This window comes from Phyllostomus discolor, chromosome 12 (assembly GCF_004126475.2).
Source record: "Phyllostomus discolor isolate MPI-MPIP mPhyDis1 chromosome 12, mPhyDis1.pri.v3, whole genome shotgun sequence".
NCBI classification, from domain to species: domain Eukaryota; kingdom Metazoa; phylum Chordata; class Mammalia; order Chiroptera; family Phyllostomidae; genus Phyllostomus; species Phyllostomus discolor.
In genome coordinates this window covers 77,242,707-77,261,615 of record NC_040914.2, presented here as the reverse complement: position 1 = coordinate 77,261,615, position 18,909 = coordinate 77,242,707, and the positions used below count along the sequence as shown (strand labels likewise).

At 51.5% G+C, this 18,909-nt stretch overlaps 1 protein-coding gene across 2 annotated transcripts in view; it reads right to left on the bottom strand.

Moving 5' to 3' along the window:
• Window positions 1–18,909, bottom strand: part of ACSF3 (acyl-CoA synthetase family member 3) — a 71,135-nt gene that overhangs the window by 28,625 nt on the left and 23,601 nt on the right. For both annotated transcript variants that reach the window (XM_036012405.1, XM_028502043.2), the window contains 2 exons: window positions 17,422–17,570; window positions 10,934–11,046 (listed from right to left, as the gene is read on the bottom strand). In XM_036012405.1, coding sequence (XP_035868298.1) covers window positions 10,934–11,046; window positions 17,422–17,570 — 262 coding nt within the window. The remainder of the gene's footprint in view (window positions 1–10,933; window positions 11,047–17,421; window positions 17,571–18,909) is intronic.

The following is an 18,909-nucleotide window of genomic DNA, read 5'->3' as shown; positions in this document are numbered from 1 at the left end:
TAAAATAATTAGTTTATGGTTTTGGGCACACAGTATATGGAGATGTGCTTCTGTGACATCAACAACCAAAAGAGGTGGGGGTGGAGCAGTAAAGAAGCAGAGTTTTTGTATGTTACTGAAGTTAAGCTGTTGTAAGTTCAAATTAGTGTTATAGCTTTAGGATATTAAATGTAACCCTCATGGTAACCATAAAAAATTATAGAATATACACAAAAAACGAGAAGGAAATTTAAATACTTCATCACAAGAAATCAACTAAACAGAAAAGAAGGCAGGAACGCAGGAAATGAGGGACATAAAAAGCTACAAGGCATCCAGCAGACAAAAACCAGGATGACACGAGTCCCTCCTTACCAGTAGTTACTTTAAATATAAACAGGTCAAACTCTCTGATCAAAACACAGAGATGGGCAAAGTGGATAAAAACACGTGATCCAACAAAGAGGCCCACACCAACACACATCACAATTAAAATGCAAAAGCTTAAAGACAAAAATCTTAAAAGCATCAAGAGAAAAGCAGTTACTTACCTACAAGGGAACCTCTATAAGGCTGTCGGCTGATTTCTCAACAGAAACCCTGCAGGCCAGAGGAACTGGCAAGAACTTAGTCAAAGTGATGAAAAGCAAGGACCTACAACCATTCTACTCTACCCAGCAAAGCAATCATCATTTAGACAGGAAAAAGCTAAAGGAGTTTATTACCACAAAACTAATATTACATGAAATGTTAAAGGGTCTTCTTTAAAAAGAAAAAAATAAAAAAATATGAACAATAAAATGACAATAAATACATATCTATCAGTAACTGAATCTAAAAAAATAAACCAACAAGCAGGACAGAAACAGACTCATAAACACAGAACATTTCAGTGGTTGCCAGGTGGGAGGGGGTTGGGGAATGGGTGAAGGTGAAGGGATGAAGAAGTACAAACTGCTTGTTGCACAGTAGTCACAGGGATGTCAAGGACAGCACAGGGAATACAGTCAGTAATATTCTAACAGCTTTGTATGGTGTCAGATGGATGCAAGGTTAATTGGAATGATCACTTAGTAAGTTATGAAATGTCTAATCACTGGGGTATACACCTGAAATTAATATAATAATGTGTGCAACGGTAATGGAAAAAAATTTTTAAATGATTTAATAAAAAAACCCCAAACACATGACCTGATTATATACCATCTACGACAGACTCCCCTGAAACCCGGAGACAGCGGGAGCGGAAGCAAAAGCACGGAGAGACACACCCCATGCAGAGAGTAATCCAAACAGAGCAGGTGGCTACACTGACGTCAGACAAAATGGATTTTAAGTCAAAAAAGGTTACAGGGGTCAAAGAAGGACATGATATATTAATAAAAGGTTTGATACAGCAATAAGATATAATAATTATAAACATTCACACATCAGAATACAGGGTCTGGCACAATGCCCCCTTTTTATTACAAAATCTTTTATTACAAAATCATAAGCATGTGATTCTGTAACATAACAGTATCACACTCAAGCACACCATATGACATTTTAGGTGAAATGTTCAAATTAAAACTGTAAGGTATTACACCCATATTATCACCCTACCAACCACACTCAAGCAGGCCTCACTTCTGCTGGACCCCCGTATATGAAGCGAAAAATGACAGAACTGAAGGGAGCCATTCTACCTAAGTCCTGTTCTAAGGGAGAAATCAGTAACTGAAGGAAACGTCCCACCCTTGCCCTTCCTCGGTCTCCCCCAGCCCTGGGTGCCCTTGAGAGGCCTCTGACGTCACAGAGTTACTCTTCCGGCACAGGTTAGGTATGCTGGGTATTAAATGTCACCTGTTCAGATCACTGTGTGGCTTGTCCCATGACTGAACCCAGCCTCTACCCACTGTGTGTTAACCATTTACAGGCCATACCGCCCTCCTCCGTGCTGCGGTCACTCCTGCTTCTGTCTCTCTGTATTCCTCTACCTGTGCTGGACCTCGAAGCCCAGAGCCAGCAAAGCCATGCTCTGCCCTTGTCTCCGTGGCCGTGTGCACACTGACCACATACAAGCTGGTCTGTGTGGTGGGCAGGAAGTGGGGACCAGAGCTCATGAAGTCAGACAGGGCTTCCTGCCCGCACCCCAGCACCATGTTCTCAATTTCTGACTTCACGCGGTAAGAAAAATACTTGTGATCTTATTCCAGGCAAGTAGCATCAAGTGAAGAGATATTAATTCTATTAATTCTGAGGGGCATTTTTATATGTTTAGCATCTCTGAAGCCACGCTGTGTCTCCCCATAGATGGTGACTTGGATGTGGTGAATGAGGATGGCTGCTGTCTGCAGCTGTCACGCTGATGTCCCATGACACAGTGACCAGCCACAAGCACAGCGTCTGCCAGCACGCGGGTTCTGGGGCCACAGGTGTGCAGAGTGCAGAGCTGCGGTCCTCTGAAACCGGAGCCACCGCTCTTTCTACTAGAGCCCCCTGAACACCATTCAAGCCCAGCCAGCACCTAATCTGAGCCCCTTGTCAGGTCTGCCTGACACACCCGCCACAGCGTGAGCACAGACGGGCAGAGTCACCGGCCCTGACCTCTGTTACAGATCTGCCAAGGGAGTTTCTGGTCTGCAGAAAGCAAATATCAAGTAACTAAGATGTATCATCATTTTCTTTATGCCAAAAAAGAGAAGGCATTTTCATTCCTTGGGGGAGAGGGGAAAAATGAGCGACCAGACAGAGCTCTAAACACACACCTACCCATTACGTATCTGCTTACGTCCATATGTCCTACTAATGCACCGGACAGACCTTGACCGTAAGGCCAGTTTAGTTTTGGTGGCTGACGTAAACCTGAGAGGCAAGGGTATGATGGACTACCAAGAGTGAAGATACACCAGGAGAAGGGGAACAATGTGAGGATAATATCACAGAGAAATAAAAAAAAATAAAATAGTGTATGAAACAAATGCTGTTTTTAACTAAAATCTACCACTCACATCACCGGGCCACACGCAGAGCTACAGCCCTGCAGGGTGTCTGCCGGGATTCCTCAGGACCCCTCGGGGCTGACACCCACGTCCGCTAGGACGAGGAGCAGGGCTGGGTGGGTGGCCAGTGGGGCCTACTCCCCATGCTCGGGGCATGCCGCCAGACCCCAGGTGCCTGGCAGTCTCCTGTGTTGTCATGCCACAGCTGCTTCCTGCACGGCAGTGAAAAGCCTGGGCTCTGTTCAGAGGGGACTCCAGGAACACGGTGCGAGTGAGGGCACACACACCTGCACACGAGGGCCTCTCCATGTCACTACGACTAGGGCTGCGCCTGAGAGCCGCCGACCGGAGAATGCACACTTCCCCACCCGAGGCAGCACGGTCCCACTTCCAAAGACTGCAGTGTCTGCCCCAACTCTGAACCGCATTCCACTGGCCTAGTGACCTGCTGGTAGCAGCACTGTCCTGTCCTCTGTCAGCAGCAGACTGGCTGGAGAGCCCTCAGGTGGAGCCCCTGACACCTGTCCAATTTGAGAGGAGAAGATGGCTCTGCCCCTCTGTGGTGGAGGGTGGGCATGCTAGGAGAAGGTGCTGGAATCCAGGCAGGTGAGCAGGGGTAGGACACACGGCAGAGTGTCTGTCCCTAATGGCCTCTCCGAGACTGTGGCTCCCACTGCACCCTAATGAAGGGCTGTCCAGCTCAGCACTGCCCAGGGCTCAGACCAGAAAGAACTGGTCATCCCTGTAGGGCTGGGCCAGTGAAAGGAAGGTGGGACTTCTTGCCCTGTTTTAGAGCACGCTTTTACATGCTTTGGGGGCAGGCTCTGGCTGACTGCAGGAAGAGAGAGGGCAGCTGAGCACTCACTCGTGGGCTTTCACCTGGCAATCAGGCTGCCAAACAGATGCTCTTTTCCACGTGAGATTCTCCTTTTAGGGTCAGGCTGCCTTCCCCCTGGCCCGTGATAGAGGTGGCGACCTCCACGACCCAAGAGGCAAGGAACTGTCCACTGTTTGTTGAGGTAAGTGCCTCTGTGGGGACACCATTGTTACCATCGCAGGGCAGAGCGTCTCCGGGCCCCACCATGGGTCTGGTGTCGCCATTGGTGGCACATGTAGAGACAGACGGCAGTGACAGGGGAGAGGACGGGGATGTTGGGGGTGTGGAAAGGAGAGGCAGCAGAGCAGTCTGCTGTCCAGAGCGACAGCCTGCATATGGGTGAACTATGAGATACTTAATTTTTAAAGAGAAATAAAAGGAAGCAGAGCTCTCAGCCACTGCCCTGCTCTGGCCCATGCACATCCCACACGGGTCTCTCTGTATCCTCAGCAAGAGAAGATGATTTTGTGGGAAGGCCTTCGTGCCCTGTGCGTCATGCACAGCTGTGAAGCCCTTTATCTGCTGACGGACCCCATTGTTGCTGGCTGGCACCCTGCTCTCATGTAAGCAAGCAATTTCAAGAAATTAAATAAATAAGTGAATGAATGAATGAATGAATGAGTGAGTGAATAAATAAAGAGTGCGTGATGTGCAGAGTTTATAGGCAGGAGCCAGCTGGAGGCTGCAGCACACGAAAGATGCATCACAGCAAACAAAGCCGTGTGCGCATTAACCCAGCCCAGCAGGGAGAGAGCAGCCGCAGGAACTGTGAAGGTGGAACTACTTCAAATGGTGCCAGAGAACCCTCCAGTGGGGGACGGGGTGGGGAGGGCACCTGCTCTTCCAGTGCCCGAAGTCCCATCAGACAAAGGTGCAAGGCTCGGGAAGCACTGGCAGCAGAGCCACAGACAGCTGCTGGCCACAGCCACACACACTTGCAGACACGGAGACACGGTGGTGGTAACGCGTGGCGACCCACGGTGAGCCCAGACTGTGCTCTGTGGGGCACGCGAGTAAGCTTTCCCCCACACCCAGGACGAGTGAGTCACCTTGCTGACCGGCATCCCACCCCCCAACCCCGGCTCAGGCCTCACAGCTGCTGGGTCACGTGGGCCTGTGAGAGCCCCTCACTCTGGGCCCTCCGGAGCCAGCAGGGATGCTCCTGCTGCCTGGGAAGTGCTGCGCGGCCCAGCTGCCCTCTGCCCCCGCAGGGCTCCCATCCTCCCCGGGGCTCCCCTTTCGGGGCAGACAGAGGCCCAAGAGCCCTGGCCACTGACTCCTGATTCTTGGTGGTGGGTTCCAGCCAGAGAAACACCAGGTGCTCGCAGGCTGCAGAGGCCCAAGGGACGCCCACCCTGCAGTGCGTTTGCCATGACGGGTGCCAGTACTGCTGACACCTGTCTGCTGATCTGGCAGCGGCCTGGGGCTTGGTGCCCAGCCCCGAGGGGTCTCCTCATGCAACAGCTGGGTGAAAGAAGGAGTGGAAAGGACAAGCCGAGGCCACAGTGCCCACAGCAAGTTGGCTCCAGGGAGGTTCTCAGGGAAGATGCTGTCCCTGGGCCTCCATGTTCCACGCTCACCATCACCTCGCGACGCCCTCTGCTCAGTCGCCACTTTCCCCTTTGGCAGACACTACCTGCACCTGCACTGACATCATGCCTATCGTTCAGGTGTCGGGGCCTGGTGACTGTGTGGCTGAGGAGGAGGCATTTGCAAGTTCAAGGCTTGTCCTCATGACAAGCCAAGGAGACATCCATCCCAGACTGAACCTGCAGTGGAGGGAAGATGCCATACGTGACACCACGAGGTCAGCAGACAAGAGGAACACCGTGGTGTGGGAGAGAAGTCTGGAGGAGGGCAATTCCGTGCCCCGGTCCCTGCGCTGTGGGGCACCCTGGGGGCAGGGGTGGGGCACCCTGGGGGCAGGGCTGTGGCGCCCAGCGCAGGGGAGTCCTTGTGTGCGGAGAAAGAGCAGTGGGTGTCAACGCCGAGTGATAGGGGCTAGGAGTGTATGGGCGCTCTTTGTCCTATTGTTTTTACAATTTTTCTATGAATTTAAAATTATCCCCAATTAAAAGTTAAAGAAACACCACTTGGAACAAGTCATCTCAGCCACCCTGACTTCCGAACAGTAGAAAGTTCGCCCTCACCAGGCCGGGCTGCACTGAGCAGTGGCGGTGGAGCAGACGGGCTGGAGGGGCTCCGCCTGACCAAGCTCTTCGTCAGACAGTATCAGCACTGGTCAGTCTGTGCAGGAGCTGAGCACAGTGCGGCCTCCTGCTGACAGTCCACAGGTAGCGTAGCTTCCTCCTTTACTTATTAGTAACCACAGTCCCCAAGGAGGCCAGTGTTAGTTCCTGTTTCCACTGTGACATGTCACTAAAATGGACAGAAATGCATTTCCTTCAGGATGGCCTGGGCCTCCGTCTTCATCCCTTCAGGCCTAACCCGGCCCAGGGCTCGTCCTACACACAGCAGTGCTGATGGACGGGCAGCCGTGGGCTGCTTGGAGCTGAGGCCACATCTCGAGGAGCAGGACCCCCAGATGGAAAGTTCCATGTAGGTGACTGCCCGAGTCCTGCTCCGTTCTTATCCTACACAGTGCTGGGCGTAGAAGGTGAGAAATACCTCTGAGTCCCCACTTTTAAAGGATAAAGGTAGTTTGACAAGTGCCACCAAACACAAGAGGCAGGGGTCGTCACTCTACCCACGAGACCACAAAGCCCTGTTTCTGGTCTGCAGCCCTTGAAGGTAACACACTTGAGACCAAGTGCCCTGTTGCACTGGAGCTGGGTCAGGCAAACAGTGCCGTGGAGGGAGGGGCTCCTTCAAGCAAGACACAGGGAAAAATACTCGGTCCCTGCAGCTGGGACTTAGCCAGGGCCCTGGTCACCCTGGGGGTGGCCTTTGCAGAGCATGACCTCACTGGTCACAAGACCAAACACGAGGTCCAGGTCCACCATAACCCCTGTGTGGGATACCAGGACCTCTGGCATGGTCCTCAGACTCCGTGTAGCCATCAAGGCAGCTCCAGCCTGGACTGTCTGTCATACCGATCCCTTCACTGAATTGAGAATGTTCTAGAACACATCCTCACAAGCACTAAATCCCCTTACGAAAGTAAATGGGGGGATTTACCCCATTTAGATGGCCGGGGTGCATCTGTATGGGGCTCCCCATGCAGGGACGATAAGACCCTGGCTCCCTTATTCCCTCCTGTCTCCAAGGTCCCTAAGAGCCTCAGCCAGTGGCACCCACTACCCTGGAGCCCCCGCCCTGTGGAACAAGGGCTTCCTTCTCCCTGAAGGTCATGGCTCTCGGCTGGGGCTGCCAACTTTCTATTTTAAGCAAGCTTCAGTGCACAACTCTCTGCAGACCATCTGAAACGATCGAAGATGGGAGAGGAGCTGTCAGATGGCTGGCTGTGTGCCACCACAGGTGCAAGTGAGTTACACTGTATCGTAGCTTAAGAGAGAGATGCTCCCCGCCCCCACGCCTTCTCTCTAGCAGCACCGCCGCCACTGCTGGTAGAACGGGGGCATGTGTTTGGCACCTGGCAGGGGGGCACGGTCATGGATGATGCTGCCTGTGCCATGAGCATCTGATGAATTCACAACCCGCCAGCATTTCTCTCTCTGCTGGGGACCTCCTGATGAAGCAACGTTCCTGGAGCCCACACCCCAGTCTGTACTCTCTACTGGCCACCCCTGACCTGGCGCACGGCTGAGTGTCCATCTGGGGAGGCAGCCATCAAATGCAGGGTGGGCTGGTGACCTGGGGATATGTGGGAGTCCACAAGGAGGCAGGGGTGGGGAGGAGTGTGCAGGGCACAGGCTGAGAGCCAGCGAGGGGACCCAAGGGGTGGGTGTGGCTGACCACCCTGGACCAGCAGGGCAGAGGCAAGAGCCTTGTCAGAGGACGGTTAGGGATAGAGAGCAAGGGCTCGGGACCCTCAGGAGGTCAGTGGAGGAGCAAGGCTGTGTCTACAGGTCACCGTATCCAGGAATAGAGGCTGAGAGAGAGAACTTAGTGAGGGCCAGGGTGGAGTTTCACTTGGGTAAACAGAATATGTACTTTAAAAAATCGTATTTTATTGATTATGCTACTACAGTTGTCCCAATTTTCCCCCTTTGCTCCCCTATGCCTGATACCCCCATTCCCTCCAGCAACCCTGCCTCCCTCCCCCCGAGTTCATGTCCATGAGTCACACAAACAAGTTCTTTGGCTTCTCCATTTCCTACACTAATCTTAATAGACCCCTCTCTATTTTGTTACTACCAATTATGCTTCTTAATCCCTACACATTTTCCCCCATTCTTCCCCTTCCCCCTCCCAGCTGAAAACCCTCCAAGTGATCTCCATGCCTGTGACTCTGTTCCTGTTCTGGTTGTTTGCTCAGTTTGTTTTTTTTCACATTCAGTGGTTGATAGTTGTGAATTTGTTGCCTTTTTAATGTTCATAGTTTTTATTATCTTCTTTATCTTAAATAAGCCCCTTCTAACATTTCATATAATAACGGCTTGATGACGATGAACTCCTTTAGCTTTTTCTCATCTGGGAAGCACTTTATCTGCCCTTCTGTTCTAAATGGTAGTTTTGCTGGACACAGTAGTCTTGGTTGTTGTCCTTGTTTTTCATGACTTTGAATACTTCTTTCTGGTCCCTTCTTGCCTGAAAAGTTTCTTTTGAGAAATCACCTGAGAAGTCTTATGGGAACTCCTTTGTAAGTAACTAACTATTTTTCTCTTGCTGCTGCTTTTAAGATTCTCTTTTTATCTTTAGCTTTTGGCACTATAATAATGATGATGTGTCTTGGTGTGGTCCTCTTTGGGTCATTGTTTGGGACTCTCTGTGCTTCCTGGACTTGTATGTCTATTTCCTTCGCTAAATTAAGAAAGTTTTCTTTCATTATTGTTTAAAATAAGTTTTCAATTTCTTGCTCTTTCTCTTTTCCTTCCAGTGTCCCAGAGGCACCTTATACTATCCTTGTTTTTGTAAATTCTTTCTTCTTGCTGTTCTGGTTGAATACTTATTTCTTCCTTATGTTCCAACTGCTAATTTGAATTCTAGCTTCATCCCCTCCACTGCTGGTTTCCTGTAGATTTTTTTTTACTTCACATAGTGTAACCTTCACTTCTTCCTGAGTCTTTTTTATGCTGTTGTCGTACTCAATGAGTTCTTTAGGCATCCTGATCATCAGTGTTTTGAACTCTGCATCTGATAGGTTCGTTATCTCCATTTTGTTTAGTTCTTTTTCTGGAGTTTTGTGCTGTTCATTCATTTGGACATTTGCCTCCTCAATTTGGCAGCCTCCCTGTGTTTGTTTCTGTGTAGTAGGTAGAGCTGCTTTGATTCCCTGTCTTAGTAGTGTGGCCTATCGTAGAAAAAGCACCTGTAAGTGTGTGGGGTGGGGCAACCCGCTTCACTGCTTTGTGGCTCTGTGTGGAGGAGAGGGGACAATGCCACCGTCTGCCTTCTGAAGGCTTGCTTGGCCCTTGCCCTGTGCAACTGACACCCTTCTAGCTGTTGCCCCGGTGCTGAATCCCAGAGGGGGTGAGCCTGTATATGTTTTAAGTCTGTGCGGGTCATTTAAGCAGAGTCTCCTAAAAATCTGGCAGTTTCTTCTGCTGCCCCAACACCCACTGGTTTTTAAAACCAGAAGTTATGGGGATTTATCTTCTTGGTGCTGGAACCCTGGGCTGTGTGGTGTGGTCTGGCCTGGCCTGGGATCACTCACTCCCAGGGTGTCCTTCCTGATTTTCACCCACCACGCCTATACGTGGGACTGCCTGTCCCACCGCTGCTGCTTTTCTGCACTGCACCACACCTCCGTGCCTCTCCGCCCGTCTCTGCGTCTCTGCCCCTCCTACCCGTCTGGATGAACATGGCTTCTTTCAATCCTTGGTTGTCGGACTTCCACACAGCTCGATTTTCTGATGGCTCCGAGTGTTATTTGTTGTGAGGTCTAGTCCTAATTCATTCTGTGGTTGTGTGAGGAGGCAAAGTGTGTTTGCTTATGCCTCCATCTTGACTAGAAGTCCAGAATACCTACTTTTTGATGTTGTTCTGAAAATATTCATTGAAAGTTACATTTAAAAGCATCCAGGTTTGTGCTTGCTTTGGCAGCACATATACTAAAAGCATCCGAGTTCCACCACTTGCTGGCAGGAAGACATTTGACACCAACCTCACCAACCCTCCCATTTTAGATGTGGGAACTGGGGCCCACAGAGCATGACCGGGGCCCAGCCCTTCCTGGCACAGGTGAGGTGCAGAGCTGGGAGACCGACCAGCCCGAATGTGCGCATGAAAAAATAAAAGCTAGAATAAGGACCCACTACTGTCATCTTTTGAAACCTCTGAGTAACAGAAATGAATCACATGTGATATTTAGTATGGATCTTAGCAGTAGAAAAGATCTTTCCTTTTAAATCAAAGTTCCATTTCCCACTAATCCCTAAACTTTTCTGTGACTCCATTCACTTATGACCAGCACATCTGTAGCTATTAAAATCTTCACTGAATAAGACAATAGACAGTGTTCCTTTCTCCTTCACCCTTGTGAATTTTAGAATAATGTAGAAACTAAGAGAGCTACGAGTGATTTCAGTAAAAGTGGGTAACTTTAATTCACAATGTTCTGTGAATCTTCCCAAAGAGCCTTAGCAAGTCTGTTGGAGTGGCCACACCTTCCCTGAAGTTTGTGTCCACTCTGAGTGGACGCCAGGGTCCTGCCAGCACAGAATCCTTAACCAGGTCCCACCTACAATGACTTCTGTTTGAAATCGGGCCGTCCTCAGTCAATGCTGTCATGACCCACCTCACAGCAACCCGTGTCCAGGGAGCCCAGGGAGAAGGCGGGCAGAGCACTGGATGCCGGGGCACAGCTGGGCCTTATTTGTCTTCTTACAATGTCCACACAGTGGGCAGTGCCTGGAGACACCAGTGGGCGCCTTTGGTAAACACCAGCCAGCATCTCCATCATCCAGCAGGGCCATCCCTGCACAGTGGCGACCCTCGACCTCTGTGCAGCCTGCTGAGAGGTCATGACCATGCAATACTCACGTGCCACCAGTGAAAAACAGTGACTCACCTTGGTGTCCTTCTCGTTTCCTTCCACATGGAGGATATAGGGGCAGCCCTCCTTCTGTGGGTTTTCCGAGACAATTCGCACCTCAACACCTGGTAGCGGGGTCCCCACAGAACCTACAAGGAGAGGGGAAACGTGAGAGGAAGAAGATGTGGTCAGAGGGACCCCGAAGGAGAGGGCTGCACACCCGAGGCACTTGGGTCCTGCCGGACATCACTCACAGAGGAGAGAAGACCTGAGAGCACGGGGCCCCACTCGGCGCAGCGGGTGCCCGCTCTGCCACAGCAGCAGCCAGGGCTCGCCGCTGCCAACAGTGTGTGAGGCGAGGCTCCAGATGTTCCAGAGAGCCTTCAGGTCATTGCAGGAAGGCCTCCCAGCACCCAGGGTGGGACGCTGGGATGGCTTCCACTTGTAGTCCAGCACTTGACTGAGCAGTAAGGGCACTGAAGTGCACCTGTCCAGAAAAGGCCCCAAGAGGCACCAATGCTGAAAGTTGGGTGGTGAGCAAGGATTCTCACAGCAGGGGGATAATACCGCTGGCATGCTGGTTCATGTATTAGGCACCCATGGTTTGTTCAGTGTCCTCATCCAACTTGAAGGCCCCAGCATGATGGGCTAGCTTATAATCAAACTTTAAACCTACAAAGGTGAGGCAGGTGGTTTGGATGTAATTTTTTATGGCCACTGTAATAAATGACTAAGGCATGGCAGAGGTTCCAAGATCAAACTCCTGGGATCTAAGAGAATTCACCTCAAGGTTTCAGGGCCTTTATTATAACCTCTGGAATCAGTGAGGATTGTCACGGGATAAATATCCCTGGAAGCCAGGTCAGCAAACTTTCTGTGATTTGCTTAGTGTCCTGGGTCCAAACTCTTCACGAGGTTTGTCACATCAGTCTCGTTTGCCAGAACAGCACCGGCCTGCCCTCCTCAGCCCCCTGAGGTGCTGGGGCGGGCCTGGCCCCAACACTCTGGTGAGCTCTCCACGTCCTGGAGGCCTGGTTCTTCCACTCCGGTCAGAAATCTGCATCACGTCCTAGCTCAAAGCAGACTGACCAACATCCTTTTTTTTTTTTTTTTTGCTTCCAAAGATTTTCCAAATTGAAGTGAAATCCATATAAGATAGATTGATCATTATAAAGTGGCAATTCAGTGGCATTTAACACACTCACAGTGTTGTGCAATCACCACCACTATCCAGCTCCAGAACTTCTCATCACCCCAGAAAAAGCCCGTGCCCAGGAGCAGCCACTCCCCACCCCCACCCTGGCCCCATCCCAGGAACCACTAATCCTCTTCCTGTCTCTATGGATTTGCCTGCTCTGGACATTTCATATAAAAGGAACCATATGACATGTGTCCTCCTGTCTCTTCTTGGTGGTACATACACTTGGAGTCAGTGGCCACACAGGCAGTAGGGCACTCAAGACTCAAGAGAGCCTGGAAGCCCAGGCATTTCATCTCCGGTGAGGAGATGAGACCTGGGGACCAGGGACAAGGATGAGCTTGTGAACGTGGAGGTGGGTACAAGCCCAGCCCCCTGACCGCACAAGCTGTGCTCCTGCCAGGGAGCAGGACCCTGCTCAGCCTGGCTCAGCCTGACCCTGGGGCGCAGTCAAGGCCAGCTGCCATTCTGTACACTCTAAATTTGGTTTCCAGTTGACCTCAAGGTCATTACCTTTTCTAGATTAAATAATCCCTTTCTTTGTTGATCTCCCCTTTCAGTGACAAGCTTAACTTCTATCATTTACACTGCTCCTCCCCAGACCTCACAGTCTGATGGGGACTGACAGACACGCTGGCACAGCGACCAGCCAGTCCATGGCCCTGACAGCTTGGACACCTGGGCCGGGTCTCCAGATGCTCCCAATTGCTCGTGTTTTATGGTCAAACTTCACTAGGCTGACCTTGGTTTTAGCCCTTAGTGACTAGAGTGTGGTTGTAATTTATGATAAGTGTGTGTGTGTGTAAAAGCCACAGAACGAAGGGTTCAAGAGAGAAACTGGGCAGATCATGTGCAGAAGAGAAAGGCTGTGTGTGAGAGGCAGGGCAGAGGCCACCCGACCCAGTGCCCCCGGCACTGCCACAGGCCCTGTGGAGCTGACAACGCTCTCGAAATCTGTATCAGTAATGATGTTCCTTGCTGCTTGAACCAGGGTGATGCAGTGCTGAGCAGGGTAATTAGCCTGAATAATAAGAAAACATCAAATACTACAAACTGATTGATTACCCTCTGAGACTGGTCAGATGTGATTTCTTCAAGTACCTGTCAGAGCTAAAGAGTTCCATAAACATATCGTAAGTAATCAGGCAGAATGTGATTATTTCATCAGGAGGCACTTCATCAACTTAAGTACAGAATCTAAAGCAGGACCAACCATCTCACTCAGAAATAAAAGCCTGCTCCTTGTTCCCTTCCTTCTGAGGAGCCCGTCTTAGTAGCCCTGTGACGTGTGCTCAGGGTTGGCCGAGCGCTCTCAGACGCCACTGCCTGCTTGAGCGTGAGCTCTGAGCCCACCTCCCCAGAAGAAAGGAAGCAGAGAGGTGTGTGGACAGGGTGTCTTCCTGCGTCTGCCCAGGAGGCCTCCGTGCAAGGGAGGCACGTGGCCACCCCATGCCATGCCTGACCACCTACAGAAGCCCCCCACTGGGGGCTCATGTGGAGAAAGGTAAGGGCTCGGTCCCACAAGACTGCCCCCCACCTTCAGTGGGTCACTTCAGGGACTGCCAGTCACCAGTGGTGTCACCCATAGTTCCTGTCCACACTGACTACAAATCGGAGGTTCCCACAACCTCTTCCCGGGGTTCAATAATTTGCTACAGTGGCTCATAGAACCTAGGAAAACAGTTTACTTACCAAAAGACCAGTTCGTTATAAAAGATACAAGCTCTGTGTGTCCAGATGGAAGAGACACCTAGAGCACCTGTGGGGGAAGGGGCTTCGGGTGTCCATGCTGCCCAGGTGCACCGCCTGCCCAGCACCTCCTCGTGTTCATTAGACTAAACCACTGACCACTGGTGGTCAGCTCGACCTCAGCCCCTCGCCCCTCCTAGGCGGTTAGGGTGGGACTGAATTCTAACCTCTAATCACCTGGTTAGTTCCCCTGGCCGTGAGCCCCCACCCTTAGGAGTTTCCCAAAAGCACTATTAACACAAACTCAGGTGTGGTTGAAAGAGGCTGGTTATAAATAACAAAAGACATTTGTGTCCTAAGAAATTTAAGGGTTTTAGGCTCCGTGCCAGGAATGGGGACAGAGTCCAAATATTATAGAGTTCTTATCAGAAGAGGGACCTCCGGCTTTCCTCCCAAATGCAGAAAGGGGCCAGCCTCCCCACCCACCACCCTCTACCTGCCACCTTTCAATCCACATGTTTCCCCTTTGAATTTTTTTTTGAAGCAAGAAACTGCCCCTCACCACACACACTCTTCCTGTCCCTCTCTGCTCTGTTCAGTAAGGCTTTCTCTCCCCTTCAAAGTGAAAGCTATGAACTGTTAAGATCTACAGTGAAAGTGCTGACAGAACCTTAATTACCCATGGCATCATAAACACCAGGGCAGAGTTAAGCTCTCACGGCAGAGACAATGACTTGAGTTTCACAGCCCCGTTGATAGGTGGAAGTGAGGCCCGCACAGAGCAGAGAGAGAAGGCAGGGGCGGGACAGCCCCGGAGCTCCGGAAACACCCCGCCCCACGCCTGAGCAAGCGCTGGCATGGCAGGATCAGCTGGGCAGTGGCCACCGCTCCAGCATCAATGCCCCTCCTGGCAGCACTCGGACAGTGCTGCCTTCCGCACACCCCTCTGGGCAGCAGTGCTGGCCGGCCACTGGCGTGTCATTCTTCCGTCTCTCTTTAAAAACAGTTGTCTGCTCTTCCCAGATAACTCTAATTGGCCTGCAGCTCGGTCCAGCATCTGGGGCGAGAGGCTGCCCCACAGCTGGTCCCGAGAGGATGGAAACAGGCTGATAAGGTCCAGGAGCTCCTGTCAACTCGCCACGGAGCCCCACTGAAGGAGCCATTAGCGCCTCTGATCTCAACCTCCAATTAGAGCATCATTAGGCCCAGCAGCACTTAGCCCTGAATTATTCATCTTCCTTCACGAGAACCGCATGGGACGCAGGGAATGAACAATCGGATCCGACCCGGAGCTTAACGCATGGCAGACGCTCACCCTTGTGTGGCATGTCCCTGCTTGGAGGCCAGCCTTGCCCTCCTGTGCCCCTGCCAGGTTGTGAGCACCTTTAAATAAATCCTGGTGGTCGTTCAGATGGAGCAATGTTCAGGGGCCGTGAAGGCAGCAGAAAGGAAGGGCCCTCCAGAGACAACCCCCCTCCTGGGAGGCGTGGGAAAGCCCAGAGAGGCGGCACGGCTGGGTCCCAAGTATGAAGGGGACACAGGCCAGGGCTCCAACACAAGTTCACGGCCTCTGGCTGGAATGAGCCCTGGCCCAGGAGTTGCAGTGCACAGAGAAGACCTAAAAGGCTCCCAGAAAACCTCCTCCACTGGATTTCTTCAGAAATGAAGCCCAGAGATGATATTTTAGGGATTTTCATGTAGCACTCTTGAATTTAAGGTTGAGGGTTACTTTATTTACTTCTTTGCAAACCAGGAAACCAGCACTGGACTCAACAGTTAGAGGCTTGTTCTACAGACAAGAAAACAATCATGGATATTTGATTCCAGTGCAGAGAAGAGAGACCACAGCCAGTCCCCGTTCTGATGTCCCACACACTGTCTTTGCGACCCAAGTAAGAGCCATAATTTAAGATTCAGAAACTTCTGCCCAGCAAACCTTGGGTTTCAGGGCCCTTTCAGAGGGAACTGGAGACCAAGTCAGTGGGGGACCCTCTTGGTGTACCTATGTCCAGAGCAGCTGCTTTCCTGGTCCCTCTGCCACCTGCGGGCAAGCCTTCGGCTGGGCCTCTGGACCGCTGATCGGCACTTTCACACCTGCCCACACAGTCCCTGAGTCTCCTTCCCGTAGACGGTCCCCACGTTGCCCTTTGCTTGCTCTCTCCTCTCCCGGCTCCTGGTCTTGGCTTCCTGGCTTTGCGTCTGCTCTTGTAGTTAAGGCCCAGGAGGTCTCCTGCCCACTTTTTGCCCCCTCTCTCTTCCTTCACACTGGGCTGTCTGCTGTGCCACTGTGCTCCAGCAAAGTGAGCGTCCCTGTCTAATGGTGTGAATGTCTGCCCGCTCACGGACCTACTCCATGGCCTTGGGTAGGTTACATGATTTCTCAAAGCCTCAGTCCCCTCATCTGTCAGTGGGTGAGGTTACCCCTCTATCAGGGGCTGCTCTGGAGACAGTTTGGCAGCTTCTTATGAAGTGGAGCACAGGTCTACCTTCGGACCCAGTGATCCCGCGCCACCGTGTTTACCCATGAGAAACAGAGGCAGACGCGCACCCAAAACCCCTAATCCCCACAGCTACAACAGCTTTGCTGGTCACTGTCCAGAACTAGACATAACCCAATGGCTTCCAGCTGGTGAACAGGTTAATAAACAGTGACTTGTCCACACGATGAGTCCTACATGGCAATGGAAAGGGGCGCTGTGACAACAAGACATGTCGCAGACATATCCTGCTTGGTGCGAAAAGCCAGACCCAAACAGCCATGCCCCACAGGGTTTAGTCATATGATGTTCTAGAAAGAGCACAATTACAGGAGGTGAAAACAGGAAAGTGCCTGCCTGGTCCAGGGTGGGGAGGTGCTGACCACACAAAAAGGGGGAGGTTTCGAGGCGATGGAAGCCTTCTGGGTCTTGAGTGAGATGGCAGCTTCACGACTGCTCACAGAGCGGGGCGTGAGGGGTGAACGTCACTGCGTGCACAAGATGAACGGATGTACTGACGTCACTACAGATGCAGGGGTGTTCCACTCTACATCCACTGCGATACCAGTGTGTGCGGGACACACTGGAGGCGACCTCTCCCGAGGACAAACAGAGGACCGAGAATAGAACAGAGCATGCTCCCATCTTGGGCCATGGGCTCCGTCTGAAGATCCCCTGTTAAGGCCCCAGGATGTAGAGATCTACTTAAAGGAAGGTCAGAGTGGGACACCTTAGAGAAGGCTGGACAAGACCAAAAAACAAGAATCTCTGCCTAGAGCAGTGCGTCCTCCAGATGTGCACAGGTCACTAAAAGGTGGTGGATTCTCTCACCCCTTCCCCACACACCTGCCGTGTCTCCCGCCACCACTGGCCCTGTGTGGCTCAGGGCACCTGGACAGAAGGCTCCCACCAGCAGCCGACGTGGTCTGGACATAAGCAGCGCCCCCTCTGGGAGGCACTCTGACGAGCACGTGGGAATGGAAATGGAATCTGGTGGTTCACAGTCTTCCCACCTGTGCCCTGGGTCACCTGGAGAAGACCCTAGTATAAGGAACACCTTTCTCTCCTACCTCTAACTGGCCACTTGGGAGAAAGTGAGTGCCCAGAAGGAACAGGCTGTGGCCACCTGGCCAGCGACCCTGAGAAGGCACTGTGTGTACCTGGCACGCGAGCTTCTGCGGTCAGGGGGTTGGACAGGGCCATGCCGATCTCCGTCATCCCGTACCTCTCCAGCAGCGTGTGGCCCGTGATCCTCTTCCACTTCTCCAGCACAGGCAGGGGCAGGGCGGCCGACCCCGAAACCATCAACCTGCCGGCAAATCAGAGGCAGCCTGAGCTTTTGGGATAACGCCAATCTTCAGTCCAATAAACATCATTATTTAAAAATTCATGATTAAAAAAAAATCACAGTTGGGGGCTAACAATTAACTTTGTTCTTTGAAAAGAACTTGTTGGGTATACTTTGGAATGTAAATAGATCTTCAAAAGGAATGAGTAATCAAGGTAAAAGAAAAAAATAATTTTAGGGTCTTTGGCAGCACTCTTTGCAAACAATATGGTGTTCACAAATGATCCTAAATAACAGTAATAGTAAGATGATTCCTACGGAATGTCGACTATGGGTAAAATGCTGCCAGGTCTGAGAGGTGAGGGCCAGGTGAGAGGAGACAGCTCATAGCTGAGGGATGCATGCAGGGGTCCTTCACACTGTCTTGTGCTAAAGGGCTCATGGTGGTGACAATGACATTTCTATAACACCTGTGAGCTCCTAAATACTCTGGTATACGGCATGTCACTTAAGCATTATATGTAGAAAGAGGCTTTGGGCTCTAGTTTGAACTAGAGGAGAAACAACTGCCATTTCCTCAGAAGGACTCACCCCACCGCAAGCTGAAACAGGGGAGGTCTCAGGATGTCTGTTGCCCGGAAACCCCCTGGTTTCTTCTCTTTCTGATATCTCTCCTGCCCTGGGTCCTGTAGGGTTGGGTGGAACGTGCTCCTAATCCTACTTTTGTACCGGTGGTGGAGCACTGGACACCTCCATCAACAGCTGCCCAACCCCACAGTGGCTGGGGAGAGGGTGAGCCACCAGGTGATGGGTAGCAGGTAACACCAGGCAAGAGCTGTAGTTCCACCAAAATGTCTTTACAGAAAAGGAGCAAAGGAATGGTGGGAGCAAAATCATAACAATATCAAGTTTTTGTCTTGGATAATCCAGAATGCTCTTAGCGGAACAAAGGTTCCCTTCCTGTGTTCTTAAGGACTAGGAATCAGCTTTGTGGGGCGGCTCAGACGTCACGGAAACACACACACGAATACCTTGGAATTTTAAATTCGCATCTGTCTAGCAGCTCACTCACTGCAGTGTTGAAAGGTTGTGCTTGCCACAGACACAGCTTGCCATGTTACTCTGGTGACATGTGTCTCCTGGGCCTGTGAAAATTTACCAAGCTGCCCACTGAGGCGTGCACTCGAAGTGGGCCACACTTCAGCATAACAGGGAGAGGGGCCTGCCGTGACTACAGGTCCCTACGCGGGTGCAGAGCACACTTTACGCCACTGAGGACCCAAAGATGCGGTGCACCGCTGTCAGGAGGGGTGTGATGAGGCCCCCGGCAGGGAGGGCTCCAAGAGCCATAGGCTGGTAG